Source organism: Lontra canadensis, unplaced genomic scaffold (genome assembly GCF_010015895.1).
Source record: "Lontra canadensis isolate GAN:19392208 unplaced genomic scaffold, GSC_riverotter_1.0 scaffold49, whole genome shotgun sequence".
NCBI classification, from domain to species: Eukaryota; Metazoa; Chordata; class Mammalia; order Carnivora; family Mustelidae; genus Lontra; species Lontra canadensis.
The window spans coordinates 134,738-154,038 of record NW_022631043.1 but is presented as its reverse complement, the minus strand read 5'-3'; the positions used below and the strand labels follow the sequence as shown (position 1 = coordinate 154,038).

The window sequence follows — 19,301 nt, the reverse complement described above, 5'->3', positions numbered from 1 at the left end:
ACGGTCACTTCGCAGTGGCAAAAGGGGTGAATGGTTCTGCATCCGCTGGAGACAAGCGTTGTCCTGTCAACCCCACCCAGGGACTGCTTACTCTGCGTTGGCGAGGAACGGGCAGCAAGCCTGAAGGTTCAGGAGAGGGGCTCTGGGGACAGCCGTGCGGCCACTTCGGACCAAGCAGGCCTCAGTGGGGAAGAGCAGGGCGTGTATGGGAGAAGGCCGCCGGCAGGTCTGCAGAGGCAGTACTGCTCACCGCGGGTCCTTGGAGACCCTGTTCTCCCCCCCCCCCCCCCCCCCCCCCCCCCCCGCGCCCCCGGGGACCCCCTGCCCCCCCCCCCCCCAGCCCACCCTGCCCTCGCCGGCTCCGCGGACACCATGCCCCTGTCACTGCCAGGACACCCCCTTCGCACTGTGTCCGCCAGTGTGGATCTCTCCCCCGACTTGACCGTGAACCTCTGAAGCCTCCTCAGGGCCCCCGTTCGCCCCCAGAGATGCCGGTGGCACTCAGGACAGCGACGATGCAGACGACGGGCGACCACCCTGCCTGGGCTTCCCGTGGGCCCTGGGGTCAGATCCTCGGCGCTCCGGCACGTGGTTGTCCCGGAGGCCAAGCGCAGGGGCACCGGCGCCACTAACACGCGTGGGCGCGGTGACGCCGCATCATTCATCACAACAGCCCGCGAGTCCCGGCCGGTAGGACCTCTGCGGAAAGGCGTGGTCGCTCCCTCGAGGACCACCTCGGAGGCAGCGTGAGGTGACAGCTGTGAGAGGGAGCACGGCAGAGCCGTGGTGGGTGAGGACGTGGGTGTTTCCCTCCAACCCCCAGCGTTTGACTGTCACTTGACGATTCCTTCACTTTGTCCTTGGCCAGTCCTCCAAGGCTGAAACGACCCCCAGCTACCAGCAGCCACCTTCGAAGGGACCAGCTCAGCGCGCCTGGGGCGCTCGGTCAGTTGGGCATCTGCCTTCAGTCAGGCCATGATCCCGGAGGCCGGGGATCGAGCCCCGGCGGGCTCCCAGCTGGGCTGGGAGTGGGCTTCTCCCTCTCCCTCTGCCCCTCCGCCTGCTTGTGCGCTCGGCTCTCTCTCCCTCTGTTGAGTAAACAAATTGGACAGTGTTATTTGTGTTACATCATGTTGCATTGTTATCCTCCTTCCTTGGCTCCGTTCTTTGTCTCCTCGGGTTCATTTCATGAAGCGATTGCTACCCTAGCACCAAAACCAGAGACTATGAGAGAAAAAGAGAGGAAGGAAGGAAGGAAGGGAGGGTGGGTGGAAGGAAGGGTTATTTCTTTGTTTCACTCTGTACATCTTTTATGTAGTTTTCTTGCCTTATTTCAGTGGCTAGAACTTCCAGTATTGCTGACGTTAGAAGGAAAACGTTGGGACGTTCAGCACTGGTGCGATGTCACGCCTAAGTTTCCTGTGGACTCTCTGTATCAGGTTGGAAGAGCTCCCCTCTGTTCCCATTTTTCTGAGCTTTTATCATAACCTGAGTGCTACATTTTCTCAACTATCTTTTCAGCATCAAGTGATATGACCTGCGATTTATTTTCTTTAACCTGTTAATATGGTGAATTACATTGTTTGATTTTCCTTTTTCTTTCTTCCTTTCTCTTTCTTTCTTTCTTTCTCTCTTTTTCGGGGAGAGAGGGGCACAGGGAGAGGAAGAAAGAACCCTCAAGCAGACCCCCTGCTGAGCACGGACCCTGATTCAAGGTTCGTTCTCACGGCCCTGAGATCATGCCTGACCTGAGCCAAAATCAAGGGTCGATGGTTAACCCAGTGAGCCACCCAGGCACATCCTCATTGCTTGATTCGCACATACTGAGCCAGCCTTGCACCCCAGTAACAAGTCTCTCGGTCACGGTATATGGTTAGTTTCATACACCGCTGAATTCTATTTGCTACTAGTTTCTTAAGGATTTTTGCACCTATATTCATGACAGACATTGGTCTGTATTTCCCTCCCTCCTTTCCCTTCTTTCCTCCCTTCTTTCCTTCCCTCCTTCCTTCTACTATCTGTTTGGGGTTCCAGGAAGGCTTGAAGTTCAATAGGTCCAGGGTTGCTGTGGGCGAGGGCAAGCATGAGCTATGGTTTTCTGCCCAAGATGGAATGCACCTAGGGTCAAAGCTGGCATTTACCTCCTGCCCCAGGCCTTGGTCAAAGCCAGCAAGACGTTAGGACCAGGTCAGGTGAGACAGAGCCACACACAGAGACTGGGCAGAGGAAATGCTGAGACCCAGCGTGAAACAGGGCGAGGCCAGTGCTTGAGACTCCGCGTGGGGACAGGCGGGGTCTGCCCTGCGATGGGTTTCCATGACTGGCCACTAGCACAGCCGTACGGTGGTTCAGAGGTCTCCTGGGAGGGTGGCAACCCTTCCTGTGGCAGGGCAGGGTGGGGGGGGGGTCCCCGCTGACAGACGGGGCTGGCCCACGGGGCCCGGGCACAGTGGCCATGGCGGCCCAAGGCTGGGCATTCTGAACGGCCAAGTCCAGGTGGAGACAGACTGGCATCGGTGGGACAGGCCCCGAGACATCAGGGCTCGAAAGCCCTCCCCGCCAGGGCAGGTGGCAGAGCTCCCCTACAGGTGTCTGGGCGCCATCATCGCCCAGCCCTCGTGTCCAAGGCTGGGGGACAGAGGAGGCCGTGAGCAAGTGCTCTCTCTGTGGGCTGGGCCCAGAGACCCCTGCAGGTGCCTCTCCCCTTTCTGGACCCCTTGTGTACACACAAGGGGGACACCTCTTTGGACTAAGGGGTCACCAGCTAGTTGGGGGGGCTTCAGGCAAGGCTACTCCCCCATGGTGTCCTGGGATCATTGCTGGCAATAATTGCTTGGGGTCTCAGAGTTCTAGAAAACACCTGTGCAGCGGTTCTGGCCTTCTCAGAGGTGGGACGGAGGCCTCTGGGATCCCAGGGTTCCCTGGCCGGCTGACAGTGACCCGTGGACTCGTCCCGTCACCCAGCAAGTGGTCAGGCTTAGCAAACCAGCCCCTGTCCGTCCCCACGGCGCACTGCCGGCCCCCGCAACAAAACGAGCGTGAGCTGCCAATGTGACTGAAAATTTTCTAGTAGCCACCATAAAAAATAGAAAAATTCATTTTAATGATTCGGGGTTTTTTTTTAATTTTTTAAAGATTTTATTTATTTATTTGACAGAGAGAGATCACAAGTAGGCAGAGAGGCAGGCAGAGACAGGGGGAAGCAGGCTCCCTGCTAAGCAGAGAGCCCGATGCGGGGCTCGATCCCAGGACCCTGAGATCATGACCTGAGCCAAAGGCAGAGGGTTTAACCTACTGAGCCACCCAGGCGCCCCTAATAATGCATTTTTTAACCCAATATATCCAAAGCATGAGCTGGCACAGTAAGTATCCTGGGGGAGGGGGAGAGGGAAAGTCCTCAAGCAGGTGTGAGCCTCAGGATGGTCCTTGGTCAGGTGTCAGGGGAGCAGGTCATGATGGGGGGACACAGCCCTGCCTTGGAAGCCTGCTCTCCTGGAGCACAGGGCCCTGATGTGGGTCAGACCCCCATCCCCGAGCCTGCATCCCCTCCCCAGGCACCCAGTCCCACTGGCTGGGCTGGTAGGGGGGTCGGGGAGTGGGGAGACTGCAGGAAGGGAGGAGCGAGGAAGCTGGCAGAAGGCCGGCCCTGCGGCTCTCCTCTCCCACTCACGCGGCTCATCAGGACTCCTGGCACGGAGCTCCCAGGTGGGCGGAGGCCGAGGACAGGCGACAGGGAGGCCACTGTCAGCACTGCAGCACTGAGATCAGTGCCGCAGCAGCCTTCCCAGGGGCCCCTCTCCCCTCAGCTCCCCTCTGTCCTCTGTGGTCTGGGTCCCAGGAGCAGCGGAGGGCTCTGGCGATGCCCCCCACTGGTGCCATTGCAGAGACGGGGATGGCAAGGGGGAGGAGGAGGCCCGGGGACGGCAAGGACTTGTGCCCAGTGAGGCTGCAGGGCCTGCAGTTCGGGGTACCTGTGTCACTGCGGGGGGGCTGAGGCCAGCTCTAACTCAGCTCCCAAAGCCGCCCCAGGGAGAGGAGGGGATCCAGCCTCTGCCCCCTGCCCTAGAGTCAGAGGACAGACAGAAGGACAGGGCCTCCCTCGGGGCCCTGGGGGGAAGGGAAGCCACTGGGAACCATTCTGGGTCCCAGTTCCCAGGCCGATGTCAGCCAGGCTGGGCCAGGGCGGTGAGGAGCAGGACCACGGCAGTGATGGGGTCACACCCCTGCTGGGGAGGCAGGGGGGGACGTGGGGTGACTTTCCCACCACTGCCGCCCTTCTGCACCCCCTGCTCCAGACCACAGACCCCAGGGGCCCTCGTCAGCCCCTGTCCTCGCTGCCCTAATACACACCTGCCCCCACCGCACACGCACGCACACCTGACACGCACACATGTACACACAAATGCACACACATGCACACCTGTCCCATGTGCGCACATACCCACCACACACGCGTGCACAAACAGGCCCACACACGTGTACACACACATGCACACATACACGCATGCACACACCCGCACACGCACACGCACACGCACACAGGTGGTCCGGAGGCTCATCCATCAGGGATGCCTCCGGTGCCACAGCCTGGTTCCCATGGCAACACCTGGAGGCTGGGATGGGGAGAAGAGACGCAGGGACTCCACATGAAGAACAACTTCAAAACAGGAGCGCGCAGGGAGAAGTAAGCGTGGACGGATGGACTTGGGAGGACCTTGAAGGCCGGCCAGGGGGACCCAGAGGTGTCAGCTGACCCCAGGGGAAGCGTTGAGGTCTGGAGGCCAAGATCTCGAGTCCAAGGGGGGCCCCAGCCCCAGCCCCTGGGCCGCGTGTCCTCCTGCACAGCCACGGGGAAGGGTCCTTCTGTGCCTCTGTTCCCGCAGGTGCCTGTCTCCAGCCCAAGGAAGGACTCGGGATCCCAGCCCCAGGCCGCCGTGGCCACGTCCCATCTCCTCCCGACGGGGAGCCCCGCACAGCAGTGACTTTGCCGCTCGAAGGAGCAAACCCAGCGAGGGTCTCTTCGGAGGCTTCGAGGAACAGCAGGAACACAGAGGTCCTGCCAAGGACAGACGCCAGGAGATGGGGGGGTCTGAGCGGCCTCCAAGCTCTTGTTTCCTCCAGGCATCAGAGGAAAGCCGTGTCTGCCCCCCAAGGCCAGGTCTGAACTCTCACCGGCAAGAACTCATCGTACAGACGGCTTTAGCACACCTCACACGGGACAGGCCCTGTTTTGAGTGTGGCAGGGCGTGGGGTGGGGGTGCCTACAGTCTGCAATGCCCAGCTGCCGTCCCAGCCCTGATTCCCTCGGGCTGGGGTGTGTCAGAATTTCCTGTAAGGACCTCCTGGCCTCTGTCAGGCAGGGCCAGCGTCACCTTTAGTGGCTAGAGCAGAGCCTCACTCCCCCCACCTCCCAGGGGTTATAATTAGAGCAGCACGGCCAGCACCCACCCACTCCAAGGTGGGGGTCCCCCTCGTCCCCGTTTCCCCCGAGTGTGAAGGCAGACTGACATTTTCTGGCAGATCCGTACCAAGCACAGGGCAAAACAGAGACAAGATAATTACGGGGATAACAGAGGCTAAAAATAGCCTCCTTCACAGCCCAGACTCCTGCCACGGGAGACGCCAGACGAGCCAGCCGCAGCAATGCGGGAGCCCTGGGCCCTCCGAGGAGGGGCGGCCTCCCACAGAAGGGCAAAGAGGGGCGCACGGGGCTGGCACGGCGGTCTCTATCTTCAGAGAGCACCAAGCAGGTGCCAGGACAGGGAGGGTCCACAGAGGTGACACCAAGGGCGTCAGGACAGTGGTGGCCGTGGAGGGGAGGGCAAGAGAGAGCAGGGCTTTGGAGGATGAATAGAAGTCCAGCAGGCAGGTGCAGGTGGGGGTCTCCCAGGCAGCTTGGTGCTTCCCTGTGAGACATCCAGACAAGCAAGCCAGGTGGCGTCCCAGAGAGCCTTGGAGGTCCCCATCCAACCCTCCCTGTGGAGCCATTTGCTTACTCCCGCAGTCAGGTCCTCACTCCCTCCTCAGGTTGCTGCCACCCCCGGGGAACGGCCTCTAAGCCAGCCTCCCCTCCTTTGGGCACCCTGAGCCAAGGCTTGCCCTGTTCTGTATGGGGCTGTGGCTCAGAGATGGGACAGTGGCGGGAACCTAGCTGTGGCCACGGGTCAGAACCTTACTCGGGGCCCAGCCATGGACAGGGGAAGGACTCAGAGAGGGACACCTGGCACCCCCAGCCCTTTCCAGGGCTGAGCCAAGCAGGCTGTGCTTGTAGGTCACTCGGGGATGGGAGGGACCTCTGCCCAAGGTCCAGGACTCTTATAAAGAGGCAGGTCAGAGGGAGGAGGTCTTCTGGAGCAGTTCCAGACGGACAGAGGTAGGCAGCGGGAGACAGGTGGGGAGAGCCAGGGAGAGGGCAAGGGCCAATGGGAGAGAATGGGAGAGGAGGTTTGCTTCTAAGGGATTCTGGAAGGACACAGTGGCTGGCAGGACGGGAGGGGCCAGAGGAGGCTGGAGAGAGAGAAGGAAGCAGAGGTAGAGACAGAGAGGCAGGGGTGGGAGGAGGGGGACAAGGATGCCAGGGAAGTCTGCAAAAGGGGGATGTAGGCAATAGCGGGGCACCCCCCAGCAGCACTGGGACAGGGGACAGGGGCGGGGCTGGAGCTGGGCCTCCATGCAGAGGCGGTGGGAGACACCTGGGGAGCTGGGCCTTCCTGGTCAGCAGTTCTGTTTCTTAAAGATCTTTGTATTCTAGGACGAGGGTCTCTGGAAAAGATATCAGCACAAAGGGGACACAGAAGCAGATGCCATGGGTCTGTCGTGTAGGACCACGTGCCTCCGAGGGCAGAAGTCAGTGGTGCCTGTGAGCAGAGCCGAAACTCCAGAAGAAACAAAACAGAAGAAAGGAAATGTCATCTCAGGCCCTGAGCCTGCATCCACGGAGGGTGCTGGCCTCTGGGGAGAGGCAGGTGCCTGGCACGTGCTGCAGCTCTGGATGGCAGGTGGCGTGGGGGCTCTGGGCAGCATGGAGGCTCCAGGGGGAGGGCTCTGGGTGGCGTGGGGGCGCTGGCTGAGGCTGGCACAGAGTTAGTGGCTGTTAGTGGCACAGGGTTAGTAGTTATGGAAGGAACAGGGGACCTAAGCCAGCTTGCCCTGGGGGGGAAGTCTGGGTAGGGAGGACGGGCAGGGTCTGGGTGCTGGGGTGGGGGTGTCCTGGCCCTTCCTAGGCTCCCAGCTGGGACTTGGGGGTCACTGTGCAGGGGGTCTCAGGCCTGCGGGCCCAAGGGTGTAGCCTCAGTGAAGAGAAAAGAATGGTACTTGCCTGCAGTGGTGGAGGGCTCTGGGGGGTTTCAGGGGAACAAACCCCACCCTACCAGTGGCTTTTGCTTCTGGAAAGGCCACCCCCCTCGGGGGCCAGCTGTGGCAGCGTGGCCTAAGGGCGCTTAGCTGGATTCTCAGCTGGATCCCTGGGGAGGCCTGGATTCAGCACTGGTTCTATCGGCCATCCGGGCGCGCTGGGTTTGGGGTGGCTAAGAGGGGTAGGGGTTTAGTGGGCAGGGGTCCCCCATGGGGCAGTGAAGGGCACGAAGGTGGGAAGACAGAGGATGGAGCCCAGGAAGGAAGGCTTGCTCCCTGCCCTTCTGCTTTCGCTCTGCTGAGAGGTGGGCCCAAGGTGGACCAAGCCCTGAAGCAGACTGTTTGGTTTACCTGGTGACTCCCTGCCCTCGGGACCTCAGTCTCCCATCTCCCCAGGTGGCTGGACTGGCTCCGGGGCTGCGTTATGGAGGAAAGCCCTGCCTGAGGGTCATTTGGGGCCTCCAGAGCCAGGAGCTGGGGGCTGGGGGTGCCTGGCCTCCTTCCTAGAGGAAGCCAGCTGGTGGAAAGCAGAGTGCTGGCTGGGACCCCCGCAGTGTGGGTAGGGGGCGCTCGGGGGTGCAGGGCCGGTCGAGGGGTTCCAGGCTGGGTCCGGAATCAGGGGCAGTGGGGGCAGGGCCGGCCCCAGGCAGCAGAAGGCAGTCATGGGGACCATCAGAGGCCCCCAGCAGAGCCACTGCCAACTCAGCCCCCACCATGTCCTTTGCTGCTGGGGAGAAGAGCGTCTTCCAAGCAAGCCCCCCCAGAGGCAGAGTCAGTGAGGATGTGGGCTCGGGAACATCCCTTCAGCGAGGCCATGATTTCCACCATCTTCCAGGCCATGGACATGGGGAGCAGGAGTCTGGCTGGTTCACTACAGTCTTGGGCATTTCCTTGCCCCTCCCTGTGCCTCAGTTTCTAGGTTGGGAGGGTGGGACTGTGGAAGGGATCCCATTGTAGGGAAGCCCTCCTAGGGAGTCTCTTGGGAGGAGCCTGTCCTTGGGGAGCCCTCCTAGGGAACCCATTCTAGGGGAACTGGTCCTAGGGGAGCCTTCCTGGGGGAACCTGCCCTCAGGGAGTCTCTCATGGAGAAGCTGGTCCTGATGGAGATTGTCCTGGGGCTTGTCATGGACAAGCCTGCCAGGAAGGCTTAAGGAAGTCACAAGGAAGAGACAGACAGAGACAGAGAGTGATAGAGACAAGACAACGGAGACCTGGAGACGTCCCCAAAAAGGCCACACTGAAAGGAAGAGGAGGAGGAGGGTGGATCCTAAGGGGGCAGAACGGGGGTCAGACGGTGGGAGGCATCGGGGGGCAGGAGAGGGCGGCTGGAGGTGTTCCCCAGTCACTCAAGGGACCCGGAGCTCTGAGCACAGAGATGGAAGCCCCCTTGGAGGGAGCTCCGCCGTGCTGGGGGCTGCAGCCGGGACCAAGGGCTCGGAAGCCACTCCGGTCTTTACCTGAGTGCCGGAGCTCCGAATTACCAACCCCCAACCCAGTTTTCCCTTCAGAGTCTAAGGGACACTCAGCAGCGCCACACGTGTGCAGCCGCCTGAAGGGGACTTGAAAGTAAGTCCGGTCCGGCTGACATCTCCGAAACTTTATGCTACATCCATAGTCAATATATTCTACAGGGAATCTACTTTTCCAGACTTTGTGTAATTTCCAAATACTTAAAAATTATTATAAATTCAATAAATTAGGCTAAAGAATATGGTGATTCTTAAGCTCTCTCCAATGTTCCATTACTATACACAAAATTTCATATGGTTTCTACCTAACGTCACATGTCCACGCCGGCGGCCCCGGTAGACACATGCCGGCGCCGTGAGCTTGTCCCTTACTCCTATCGGCCCGATCCTCTGCACTGGGAAAAGGCCTGAAATACGGCGGTGCACATGCAAATTCTGGACAAACATGGTCACATTCTGGGTTTGAGTCTGTTAAATTTCTACGATAACGCTAAACCCCCTGGAGGTAAAAGTCGCTTACGGACTAGCAAGAGTCCCCGTCATCTGTGAGGCTGTATCACCTGGGAACGTTCTCAAGTCCACCCTTACCTCTGAGACCAGCTGCAGAGTCTGGGGTCCCCGAGACCCCGCGGGGTCCGCCGATTCGCTCCACGGGCTCCCAGAACTCACGAGAGCGGTCAGGCTCCCGGTTAGGCTCATCGCAAGGAAAGGACGCAGACCGCCCTCAGCCAGGGGCAGCGGCGCGGGCAGGGCCCAGCAGGGTCCGCACCGCCCTCTCCCCGTGGAGTCGCGAGCAGCGCGCGCTCTCCCGGCCCGAAGTGCCAGCTCGCACGAGTGCTGTCGGCCGGGGAAGCCCCCGCCTCGCCGTCCAGGGTCTTGGTCCGGCTCCCGTCACGCTGACCTGGTCGTCTTCCTGCGTGGCCGACCTCCGTCTCCAGCCCCTGGGGAGCCCGAGCTGACACCGTGTGGCCCAGAGCCCCGGGGAAACAGGACGCTGGGCTCGGGATGTCCCCGGGCTCCACGATGACACCCACCCCCCACCACACACACAGCCGAGGACAGAGACCAGATCTCCCTGGGGCCAGGTGAAGTTCGCATCATCCCAAACAATTTTCCGTGCGGCCTTCTGCCCTCTGGCCGTCCCCAGAACCCCCCCCCACCCCGCCCCTGCCTTCCCACACGCCGCTGGGCGTGGGCCTCTGGCTGCGTTCTCCCGGGTGGGGCGGCAGGGACGAGGCTCTTCCCGGGGCCTCTCTGGGCCAAAGGCTGTGGTCTGCCTGGCCATCTCCTTGCCATTCCTCTGGCTTCTCCAGCAGACATGGACAGCGGCCTGGAGGCGGCAGGGCGCTTGGACGGTCTGAATGGGCAGCGGAGCTCAGGTCCCAGCCACGTGCTCCTGGGACAGAAGAGCAGCCGTTCAGTCCGTCCTCTTCGTTACGGCCGCCGCCTCGCGCGGGCTCAGCCGCCTTCCCAAGCCCGTCCCTGGGGCGGGGACTTACAGCTTTGCTTAACCTGCGAGGCTGAGGGCTCACCCTCAACAGCACGTTAAGGGGACACGTGAGACCACGTCTCAGCAGCTCCGAGCCTCTCCCCCAACCTGGGCCCGCTGCCCTCTGACCCTCACGCCCCCTCCGTGGGCGGACTTGATTTTAGAGAAAAGGCAGCCCTGGGGCTTGAGCCCACTTGCCCCCGGCTCAGAGCCCCGCAGCAAGCTGGATCTGCAGGGTGGGCCCCCGCGGGGCTTCCGGACACCCCGTCTCCAGTCCCAGCTCTGAACCCGGAGGTGAGGCAAGCACGGCCCCTCCCTGTGCCTCAGTTTCCCCAGTCAAGAGAGGAGGCTGGGTCATCTGTGATAATGGGTTGGCAGGATGGGGAGGGGCAAGCAAGGCCTGTGCGGGGCACACCCTGTCCCGGCCAGGGGCTGGGTCTGGGCGCCCCCACCCCCACCAACCCCTGCCCTGCCCTCGGCCTCCGTCTTTTCTCTGAGGACACAAAGACTCAGAGCTGTGTCCCCAGCCACTCGAAGTGCTTGATAGCCTGTCGTGCGGTTGCAGGGAGCAACTTGTTATTACGGAGAAGAAAAAGGCACCTATAGCTTTCAGCTTTTGATGTAAGCCGTAGTGCTTCTCCGGGAGAGATCACTGCCGCTCTCAGGCGTCACCGTGGGGCCCCAGCCTCCTGTTCCTGTCGGTTTCCTTTCCCCATTCTTGTCAGAGCTTCCATTATTTAAAAGAAATAAAAGGGAAGAATAGGGAGGAGGCCGCCTTTTCACCAGGGAGCGCCTTGCTCAGGGCCACCAGCCCTCTCTGCATGGAGGTGATATTTCCTCTTGGCCGGTGGCTCTTTCTGCCTCCCACTTGCTTCCTGCCTCCCAGGGTGTCCTCAGCCGGGCAGGGACCTGTCCTCCCCCGGACCCTGCAGAGCGAGGCTCTGGCGAGGCTCTAGCGGGGAGGGCACCGGGTTGGGCTGTGCTCGGCTTCCGCACCTGCCCTCCCCGCCCCCTCTGGCCCAGCACCCCACAGAGCGGGGGGGGGGGAGGACCTGATGTGGTTTGGGGGTACAGGAGAGGTTCAGTGGGGTGGAGTGCGGAGCTGACCGCCAAGAAAGAATCCCTGAGGCGTCTTTGGTGAAAAAGAGTACGTGCAGGGCCAGGCCCCGGGGAGGCAGAAAGAGCTGCTGCTCCGCGACCCATGGAGCGGCTGGTTCTATAGTCGGCAGCTGGGGAGGCGAGGACAGAGGGGTGCCCAGAAGGACTGTCACACGCTAACGAAGACTCTCGGGGTACTGGGGGCCTGGCTCTTGTCCGGCCACGCTGGTTTTCCCTCTAATGAGGCACTAACGGGAAGACTGTTGGGAGCTTCCTGGAGAAACGTCACACGCCTGCTCTCACACGTCCTTGACAGTGACGCTCAGGGTTAGAAGAAATTCAGCTTTATTCACGTGTCCCTCCGCCTCAGCCTCCCTCGGTTTTGTGGGCGGGAGGGCGATGTTAGGGCTCCAGGGACTGAGCTATGGGTCCTGGACTTAGGCTATGGGTAAGAAAGCTTCTTCCTTGTAAATCGCGAGGGTCTTGCAGGATTGTGATCGCTACAAGTTAGCTATTTGTTTTCCCTTTAGGGCAGCAGGGAGTGCCTGAGGAATGTCACATATGTCCCATGGCGGGGTGGAGGGAAGGGAGGTGTCAGCTTCTGCTTTGTCCTCAGCTGGCCTTCTGTTCCCTCATCAGACCTGTGCTGGGTAGGTCACTAGCCTCTGGCCACAACTGCGGCATTCCTGACGGTCAGTTGTACACATTAGCCTCGCTAGGGACCTGTCCCCCGGCATTCAATCAAACCCGAAGGTAGGTATTGCTCAGAAGGCCTTTTGCAGGTGTGACCAGAGCCCATCATCACTTGACTCGACATCAGGATGATCACCGAAGTCACCAGGGTGGGCCTGGCTCCATCAGTAGACGGGCCCTAATTGTGGAGCTGAGCCACAGCGGAGGGAGATGAAATCCTGCAGCGGTCTGGCCCACATCTGAGCAAGCCAACTCCCTGTGACCAATGGCTCGTTGTCCGCCCCCACTGGGCCTGGTTCTTCTTGAACCCCAGCTGGTTCAGGGGTTTGAGCCCGCTCACGCTCGCTCTCCCTCTCTCAGGGACCTTGAAAGCCCACAGAGGCCAGTGAGGCCAGCCACCCGCAGGACACAGGTGGCCGTCGTCTCTCAGTTCTTGAACCCACCAGTGGATTTATATTAGTGGCGGTTTTCTCATTTTGCTGATGAGGAAACAGACTTGGGGAGAACACAGCTATGACCCGGGACTTGTCAGGGTCCCCTCCCAGTGGGGATCTTGCCTTGCTCCGTGCTGGAGAAGACCACTAGGCGGAAGCCCTGGGCCTCCGTGGGGGCTGAGCCCTGGCGACAGGAGAGCTCTCAGGACAGCCCATGCCCCAGCAGGCAGGGTGCACAGGTTGTTGGGGCCCAGTCCTCGGCTTAGCCAGGAGGAGGTCTCCAGGTCTCTCCACCACTGCCTGCCTCAGGCCTGGAGGCCACAGGTCTTTGGCTTCCACAAGGGGAGTCCCTCAGCCCTACTACCCTGGGGATCCAGAACCCTGACCAACTGGCCTGCGGGGTGGCGGGCTGTGCTCCCTCCGTCCCCAAAGACCCTTCAGTCTGCGCTCATGGGGCTTCCAGGAACGCACCTCCCCGAGCCGCCTCCCTCCGCAGCTCCATGCCAGTCAACCGAACCTGGCAGAGAAACAACAGCATGCACGGAGAAGTTTCATTGTTTTATTAACAAAATCTTACAAAAGAGTCTGTCTTCAGGTAAGGTGATGAGGTACACGTGGCCCGGCCCGACATTCAAGGCCTGACCCGCTGGGTGTGGGAGGGGGGGAACTGGCCACACACACTCTTGAGGACCCCAGGGCCTCCCTGCAGCCTCTGCCAGCCTGTGAGAATGGGTTATGGCTTATGCACAAAAATAAAATCTGGGCGGGGGGGCGCTGGCAGAGGTGCGGGATGGAGGGGCTGACAGTCACCTGCAGCCATCATTCTCCTAAATCTGGAAACCCCCACCGGCTAGACAGAAAGGAGAACCCCCAGCCAGGGCCTGCTTGGCCTGCAGACATGAGTGGCCGCCCAGCACCAGGACGTTGGTGCCGGCAGAGCTGGGGGTCTGGGCCCCGGCAGTGGTGGGGCCTGGCAGAGAGCCTGCTTAAACCCCGGGTGCAGGGCTTCTGAGATCTCCTGCGGTGGGGCCCGGGGCTGCAGGCAGGGGCTGGGGCTGTGGCCTCAGCCTCAGAGCTCCTGGAAAGCTCTGGCAGGAGAGGGTGGCCGCCGTGCCATGGGCAGGGCTTCCGGGGCTGGAGTGAGACAGGCCCTGCAGTAGCAGATCCCAACTCCAGCCACAGCGGCCATGGGGGCGGGCAGGCTGGTGGCCAGCAGGGCAGGCCCTGGCCCTCATGCTGGCCTGTCTTCATCACCAGCTCTCTGCCGGGCCCGCCCTCTCTGCGGCGCCTCTGCTGACCTCAGGGTCTCCTCCTTGTGTGCAGGCAGCTTGCGGGGGGGAGGAGGAGGGACCGCACCAGGCTCAGCAGCGAAGGCTCTGTAGGAGCCTTAAGACCTGGAAGAAAGACACAGGCTGTCAGGGACACAGGCCGCAGGCTGGGAGGGGCTGCACAGGAGGGCTGGGGGTGGATGTTTTGGGGCTGCTGCTCCCCCAGGGCCAAGCCCCCACTGTGGGCTGCCTCTCAGTGCCCAGAGCACTGGGTTGGGGGGGCGCTGGGCCTGGGATCCTGGGGCAGGGGAGTGGCGGGGCAGGGACTCTCCGTGGGAGAGAGGGGGCCCACTGTACCTGTCGTCACTCTCCTGGCTCCTCAGCGGAGTTTGAGGACTCAGGCCCTGTGGGACCCTCTGCAGTGAGTCCTGGAGCCCAGGCGATCCTTTTCCAGGCTGGGCTGGATCACTGGTGCCAAGGAGAGAGAAAGCACAGGGTCCTGTGAGCACAGGCTCCGCCTTTCCACCTCGCCGCCGCCCACCCCGGCCCTCCTCCCAGATCCCTGGGGTCTCTGCTCTGTTCCCACCACTCCACGCTGCAGCCCCCCACCCCATCCCCACAGCTGACCTGCTGGGGATCCCCATCCCCCGGGGCCAGGCCCTTCCCTACCCTACAGTGCCTCCTCGTGGGGGTGCCTCGGGGCTGGGGCTCACCTGAGGAGCCAGGAGGCACCAGGACGCCAGGTCTGCAGCTGCGGGGCCGCTGCTGCTGCTGCTGCCACTGCCGCTGCCGCCGCCGGACGCTCCGGAGGCTCTGGCTTCCCGCCAGCAGGAGCGAGGCTCGACACTGCCGGAGGCTGGCCGGCTGCCCTGGGCGGCGGCAAGAGTGCCAGCCGCCGGCAGCGCGGCAACTGCCCCGGGGGGGAGGCGGCGCTGGTGCTGTTTCAGCTTCTGCTCGGGGCTGCCCCTTGGGCTTGGCGCTCACTGGCCTAGGCCATCTGCACACTTGATTTCTGAGTGCCCAGGGGGTCCGGGCGGTGGGGGTGAGCAGAAGAACGAGGCTGGGAGATCCTGTGGTGGCCAGAGAGTGTGCAGGGAGTGGGGTGGGGGCATCGGAGGCCAGGAAAGATAGACAGAAGGCAGGTGACGGGGCGGGGGCCCTTTGCTGCTTGGGGGATGCTGCCCACAGCTGGACGACATGTGTCTGTGGGAGTCAGGCTGGCAGGCTGATGTCGGGTGCCCAGCCGGGTGAGGAAGAGGGGCTCCCCCGTGCAGGGGTCAGCCCAGCTCAACAGTCCTGGCTGGCGAAGGCCACAGGTGGGGTGCGGTGGGCAGGCTGGGGCCTGAGCTGGCCTCTACTCGGGCTGGGTCCGGTCACTGGCCACGGACTCGCTGGTGAGGGCCGGTGTGAGGGCGTCGGGCTCGTCCTCGGTGGGGACAGGGGTGCCGGCGGGCTCGGCCCCCTGCTCCAGGTCGTCCTGCACTTCCCGGCCTCGCTGGATCAGCTGCTCCAGGGTCTTGGGCAGCGGGTGGCGCAGGAAGCGTTTGAGCTTGGGCTGCAGGGTGCCCACCACGTACTGGATGATCTCCTCCTCCTCTGCGTCCACGTACAGCGTCTGGTACAGGTCCCGCTTGCGCCACAGGAACTGGTCCAGCGGCTCCCCCTGCTTCTGCGGCAGGTCCAGCTCCCGCTGGATGGCCTCCCGGGACAGCGTGCCCTCGCTGTACTGCAGGAACTCTTTCTTGAACTCCACCCAGTTCTTCACCGAGCCCTGCTTGAACTCCCACCACTTCTTGGCCGGCCCGTTCATGTGGTTCTGGATCTGCGACAGCCAGTACTCCTCCGAGCCGCCCACCTGGCGCAGGTACTCCTCCAGGTGGCTGAGGAACTCCCTCGGGTCCTCGAAGATCTGCGTGTCCACGCCGGGGCTCGGCTGCCCGTCCTCACTGCTCCCCCAGGGCGGGTACTGCTGGGCCTCCCCAGGGTCCTGTCCCGGCAGCTCCCCAGCAGCTGGCGGAGGGGTGATGGCGTAGGGGCTGACCGGGTAGTCGTAGCCGTCCGCCTCCTGGCAGTAGCCCTCTGGACCCCCTACGCCCACCGAGACTGTGTGGCGACCCGGCTCATTCCCCACCGGGTACTTGCCGCCCATGGACTCCAGGCGGTCGGCCCACTTCTCCAGCCGGTAGAAGACCTCCCGCCACACGTGCATCTCCCGCTTGACCCAGCGCTCCAGGTTGGCGATGGTCTCCTGGCAGCGACACAGGCAGGCCTTGATGGACTTCCTCCAGCGCTGCGAGTCGCCGGTGGGCACGTAGCCGTCCAGGTTGCTCTCCAGCTTCCCCACCGACCGGTGCAGCCCCTTCAGCTCCCGCTCCACCTGCTTGGACACCTCGGTCAGCAGGTGCCGGTGGGTCCTCCGCACGTGCTCCAGCATCTCGGCCCGGCACTTACCGATCTGCAGGATCACGTTGGGCTTGGCCGCCGGCCCGCCCCGCGGCCCCGGGTAGGCGTGGAGGCCGCCGCTCGTCCTGTGGTCCAGCTCCATCGGTGCGCAGGCGGCCGCGGCGGTCGGACTGGCGCGAGGTGCGGACTGCGGTGTCCTGCTGGGCCGGCGGTGCGGTGCAGCCGAGAGGGTCCCTTCGGTCCCGGCGCTGCGGCGGCTGCGGCGGCGGCGTCGGAACGCGGGAGAGCGCGGGGAGGCGGCGAGGAGCGGGGAGCCGCGGCGCCGAGCTCTGCGCCCTGCAGCCGCCGCCGGCCCTTTATGCGGCCGCACGGCCGTGGGCGGCCCCTCGCCGAGCCCCCGCTCCCATTGGTCCCCGCCGGGCTCCCCGCCCCGCGCGCCCCGCCCCCCGCGCCCGCCCGCGCGCCCGGCGCCCCGGGAGGACCCGCCCCCCCGCACGCGCCAGCGGCCCGGTGACTAATCCGCCTGCGGGCTGCAGACGCCCCCTCCCCGGCTCATTCAGCCTGCGGGGCGAGGGACGGTGCCGGGCCCCAGCGACAACCCCCTGCCCGCGACCGGCGGAGGTGGGGGGGGGCGCAGGTGTGATTCCGCGGGGGCCTGGAGCGGGTACTGAGCTGCCCCCACCCACCCAAAGGTTAGGAGGAAGCCCCTCCCTCCCCCTGGGTCTCGGGGTGGGCCCCCTCCTCTCCAGTCTCCGTCCTTTCTAGGGGGCGGGGTGGTGCTCGACTCCGCGCTCCCGGGGCCTCAGTGCCCGTGCCCCGTCCCCCAGTCCGGCGTGGCCGGAAATCCCGCCACGGATGAGCCCTGGCGACCCCCCCGGACAGCCATCCAGACCCTCCTTCCCTGGAACTGAAGGCTGCGAGGAGCTTTCCTGTAGTGGACAAGGGCAAGCACGCCCCAGAGTCCGGTGTGGGTTCCCAGGTGTGGCCTCTAGCTCCTGCCCACCCCTGCCCTGGGGTCTCTCAAGTCTGGGCACTGGGCTGGTCCTCCCTCCTGTGTGTGAGGGGCACGAGCACTCAGGCCTTGGCTCGGCCCCGCTGGGCCCCTGGCAGTGGTGTGGATGTGACACCAGTGTGGCAATCGCTGGACAGGACTGCCTGGGGCCCCCACTCTCACAGCTTTGGTGAGGCCCAGGACTTCTCCATGTAGTGCCTCCAGAGAAATCTGGAACCTGCTCCCTGCCAGCTGGGGTGTCGGGGTGGGGGAAGGGATGTGGAGGGGATGAAGGGGTCCTGGTACCTGAACCTTCCAGGCCACAGAGGGATCCTGGTCAGAAGCTCTGACTTCTGAGAGGATGGAAGAGGGCTGGGGGGAGGAGGGGAAGGAGGAGAAGGAAGGGAGGAGGAGGAAAGACGGAGAAGGAGGAGGAGGGGAAGAAAGGAGAAGGGGAAGGAGGGGAAGGAAGGTGAAGCGGGGGAGGGGGAGGGTGGAGGGGGAAGGAAGGAGGAGAAGGAGGAGGCGGTGGCGGACGGAAGGGGTGCTGGCAGCCTTATGCAGTCAGGAGAGGCAGAGAAAAGCAGAACACCATATAAGGAATGGGGCTCCGGAAGCCGAGATTCCCTCGGGAGGGAGGCCCCTTCTGCCTCCCTGGCAACAGTGGTGGGGGAGGGTCATCCTTTCTGGGTTACCCCAGGATGGAGGGTTATGGGTCCCAGGTCCTCCGATTTTATGCGGGCACGGGTAACACACACTGCCCAGAGCCGGGGGCTCACCAGTGAGTCAAATCCCCCAGCCCTGCTGCCGCTTTCCCACTCTCCCTCTCAGACACACACTGCATACTCCTCTCATACCCCCCACCCATGCCCTAGACACACTCCCCCCCCCCACCCATCCCCTAGACACACTCATACCCCCCCACCCAGCCATCCTCCAGACACACTCATACCCCCTCACCAGTCCCCCGATCCATGTCCAGCCCCCCTCTGTCTGACTCACACACTCTGGGATCCCCACTTGCTGCCCCTCCTCCAGGCCCCTTCTCCCTGCTCTCCTGGAAACCCTCCTCCCTACCCCAGAGCCAATCTGTCTCTTTCCCCCTCCAAGCTTCCACCCCTAGCTGGGGGGAAATGTCTTTCTGGCAAAAACTTGCCCAAAATCGCTCTCCTGGCATTTCTAATTAAAGGCAAGTGGGTGGGCTGAAAGGGAGGGTGGAGGGGCAGCGTGGAGGAGGGAGGGGGAGCCAGGCAGAGAAGCTGCGAGAACAGGAACCCCAGATCTGCCCAGCCCTGGCTGCATTCCTGTGTGCGGTGTCTGTGGGGCGTGGCCTGTAGCCAGGCCCACGGTGTGGCTGGCTGGTCACCTTAGGGCCTGCAGGGAGCCTTGAGTGTGTGTCCACGTCTGGGGTGAGCTCAGGCTTGGGTCTCAGGGCCATTGTCGGGGAAGACGCCGTATAAGCCAGCTGGGCAGTTATGGCCCTCAAGTGCACGTGTGTGGTAGGCATGTGCAGGTGTGTGCAGGTGTGTGCGGGAGTGTAAAGGCATGTGAAGGCGGTGGGAATGCCAGAGAGCCTTCACCCGAATGACCAGCAGCTTACAAAGACCGCGTGACCCCTGAGGATGACACTCAGGCCCAAGTCCCCTGAGCAGCTGGGCAGCCCCTGGCCGGGGTGACCTCCAGCCTCCGCTCCACCAGACCCATGCGGGCAACGGCTAGGGCTTCCTGGAGTGGGGTGCCCGGCTGGGACCTAGAGGGCCGGAGGGGTTGAGCAGACCCAGGAAAGCAGCTCAGCGCTAGAGATGCTGGGGGTGGGCGAGACTCCCCTTTTTGGGGGGACCCGGGTTTTGGAAAGGACCTCAGACTCTGACCCCTCGGTGCCCCCTCTCCGGGGGCTGGAGCAGCCCGCTGCAGACCTGAGGAAGTGGGGTCCAGCGGAAGGGGGATGCTGGTGGGTCACACGGAGAGCCGGCAGGACCTGGGGGGAGGCTTCGCGGTGCTGGCCATCACAGGTGACAGGAGTCAGCCTCTGCTCAGAACACTTCATCGCTGCCCAATTATCACCCCGGAAACCCTCAGCAACCCCCGCACTGGGCCTCGGGC

At 63.1% G+C, this 19,301-nt stretch overlaps 1 protein-coding gene and 1 long non-coding RNA gene across 2 annotated transcripts; both read right to left on the bottom strand.

Moving 5' to 3' along the window:
* Positions 1-13,354: 13,354 nt before the first annotated feature.
* Positions 13,355-14,560, bottom strand: LOC116876981. The gene is made up of 3 exons (XR_004384503.1): positions 14,518-14,560; positions 14,162-14,272; positions 13,355-13,930 (listed from the first exon to the last, which is right to left on the bottom strand). It is a non-coding gene; the product is annotated as an uncharacterized LOC116876981 (long non-coding RNA).
* A 171-nt stretch (positions 14,561-14,731) lies between these two features.
* On the bottom strand, positions 14,732-16,428 carry ARC (activity regulated cytoskeleton associated protein). The gene has a single exon (XM_032873456.1). The coding sequence runs from the start codon at positions 16,347-16,349 to the stop codon at positions 15,159-15,161; it is 1,191 nt and encodes a 396-aa protein (XP_032729347.1). The 5' UTR covers positions 16,350-16,428; the 3' UTR covers positions 14,732-15,158.
* Positions 16,429-19,301: the final 2,873 nt, after the last annotated feature.

Coding starts and splice junctions, on each gene's coding strand:
- ARC (XM_032873456.1), bottom strand. CDS start 16,349: ATGGAGCTGGACCACAGGACGAGCGGCGGCCTCCACGCCTACCCGGGG.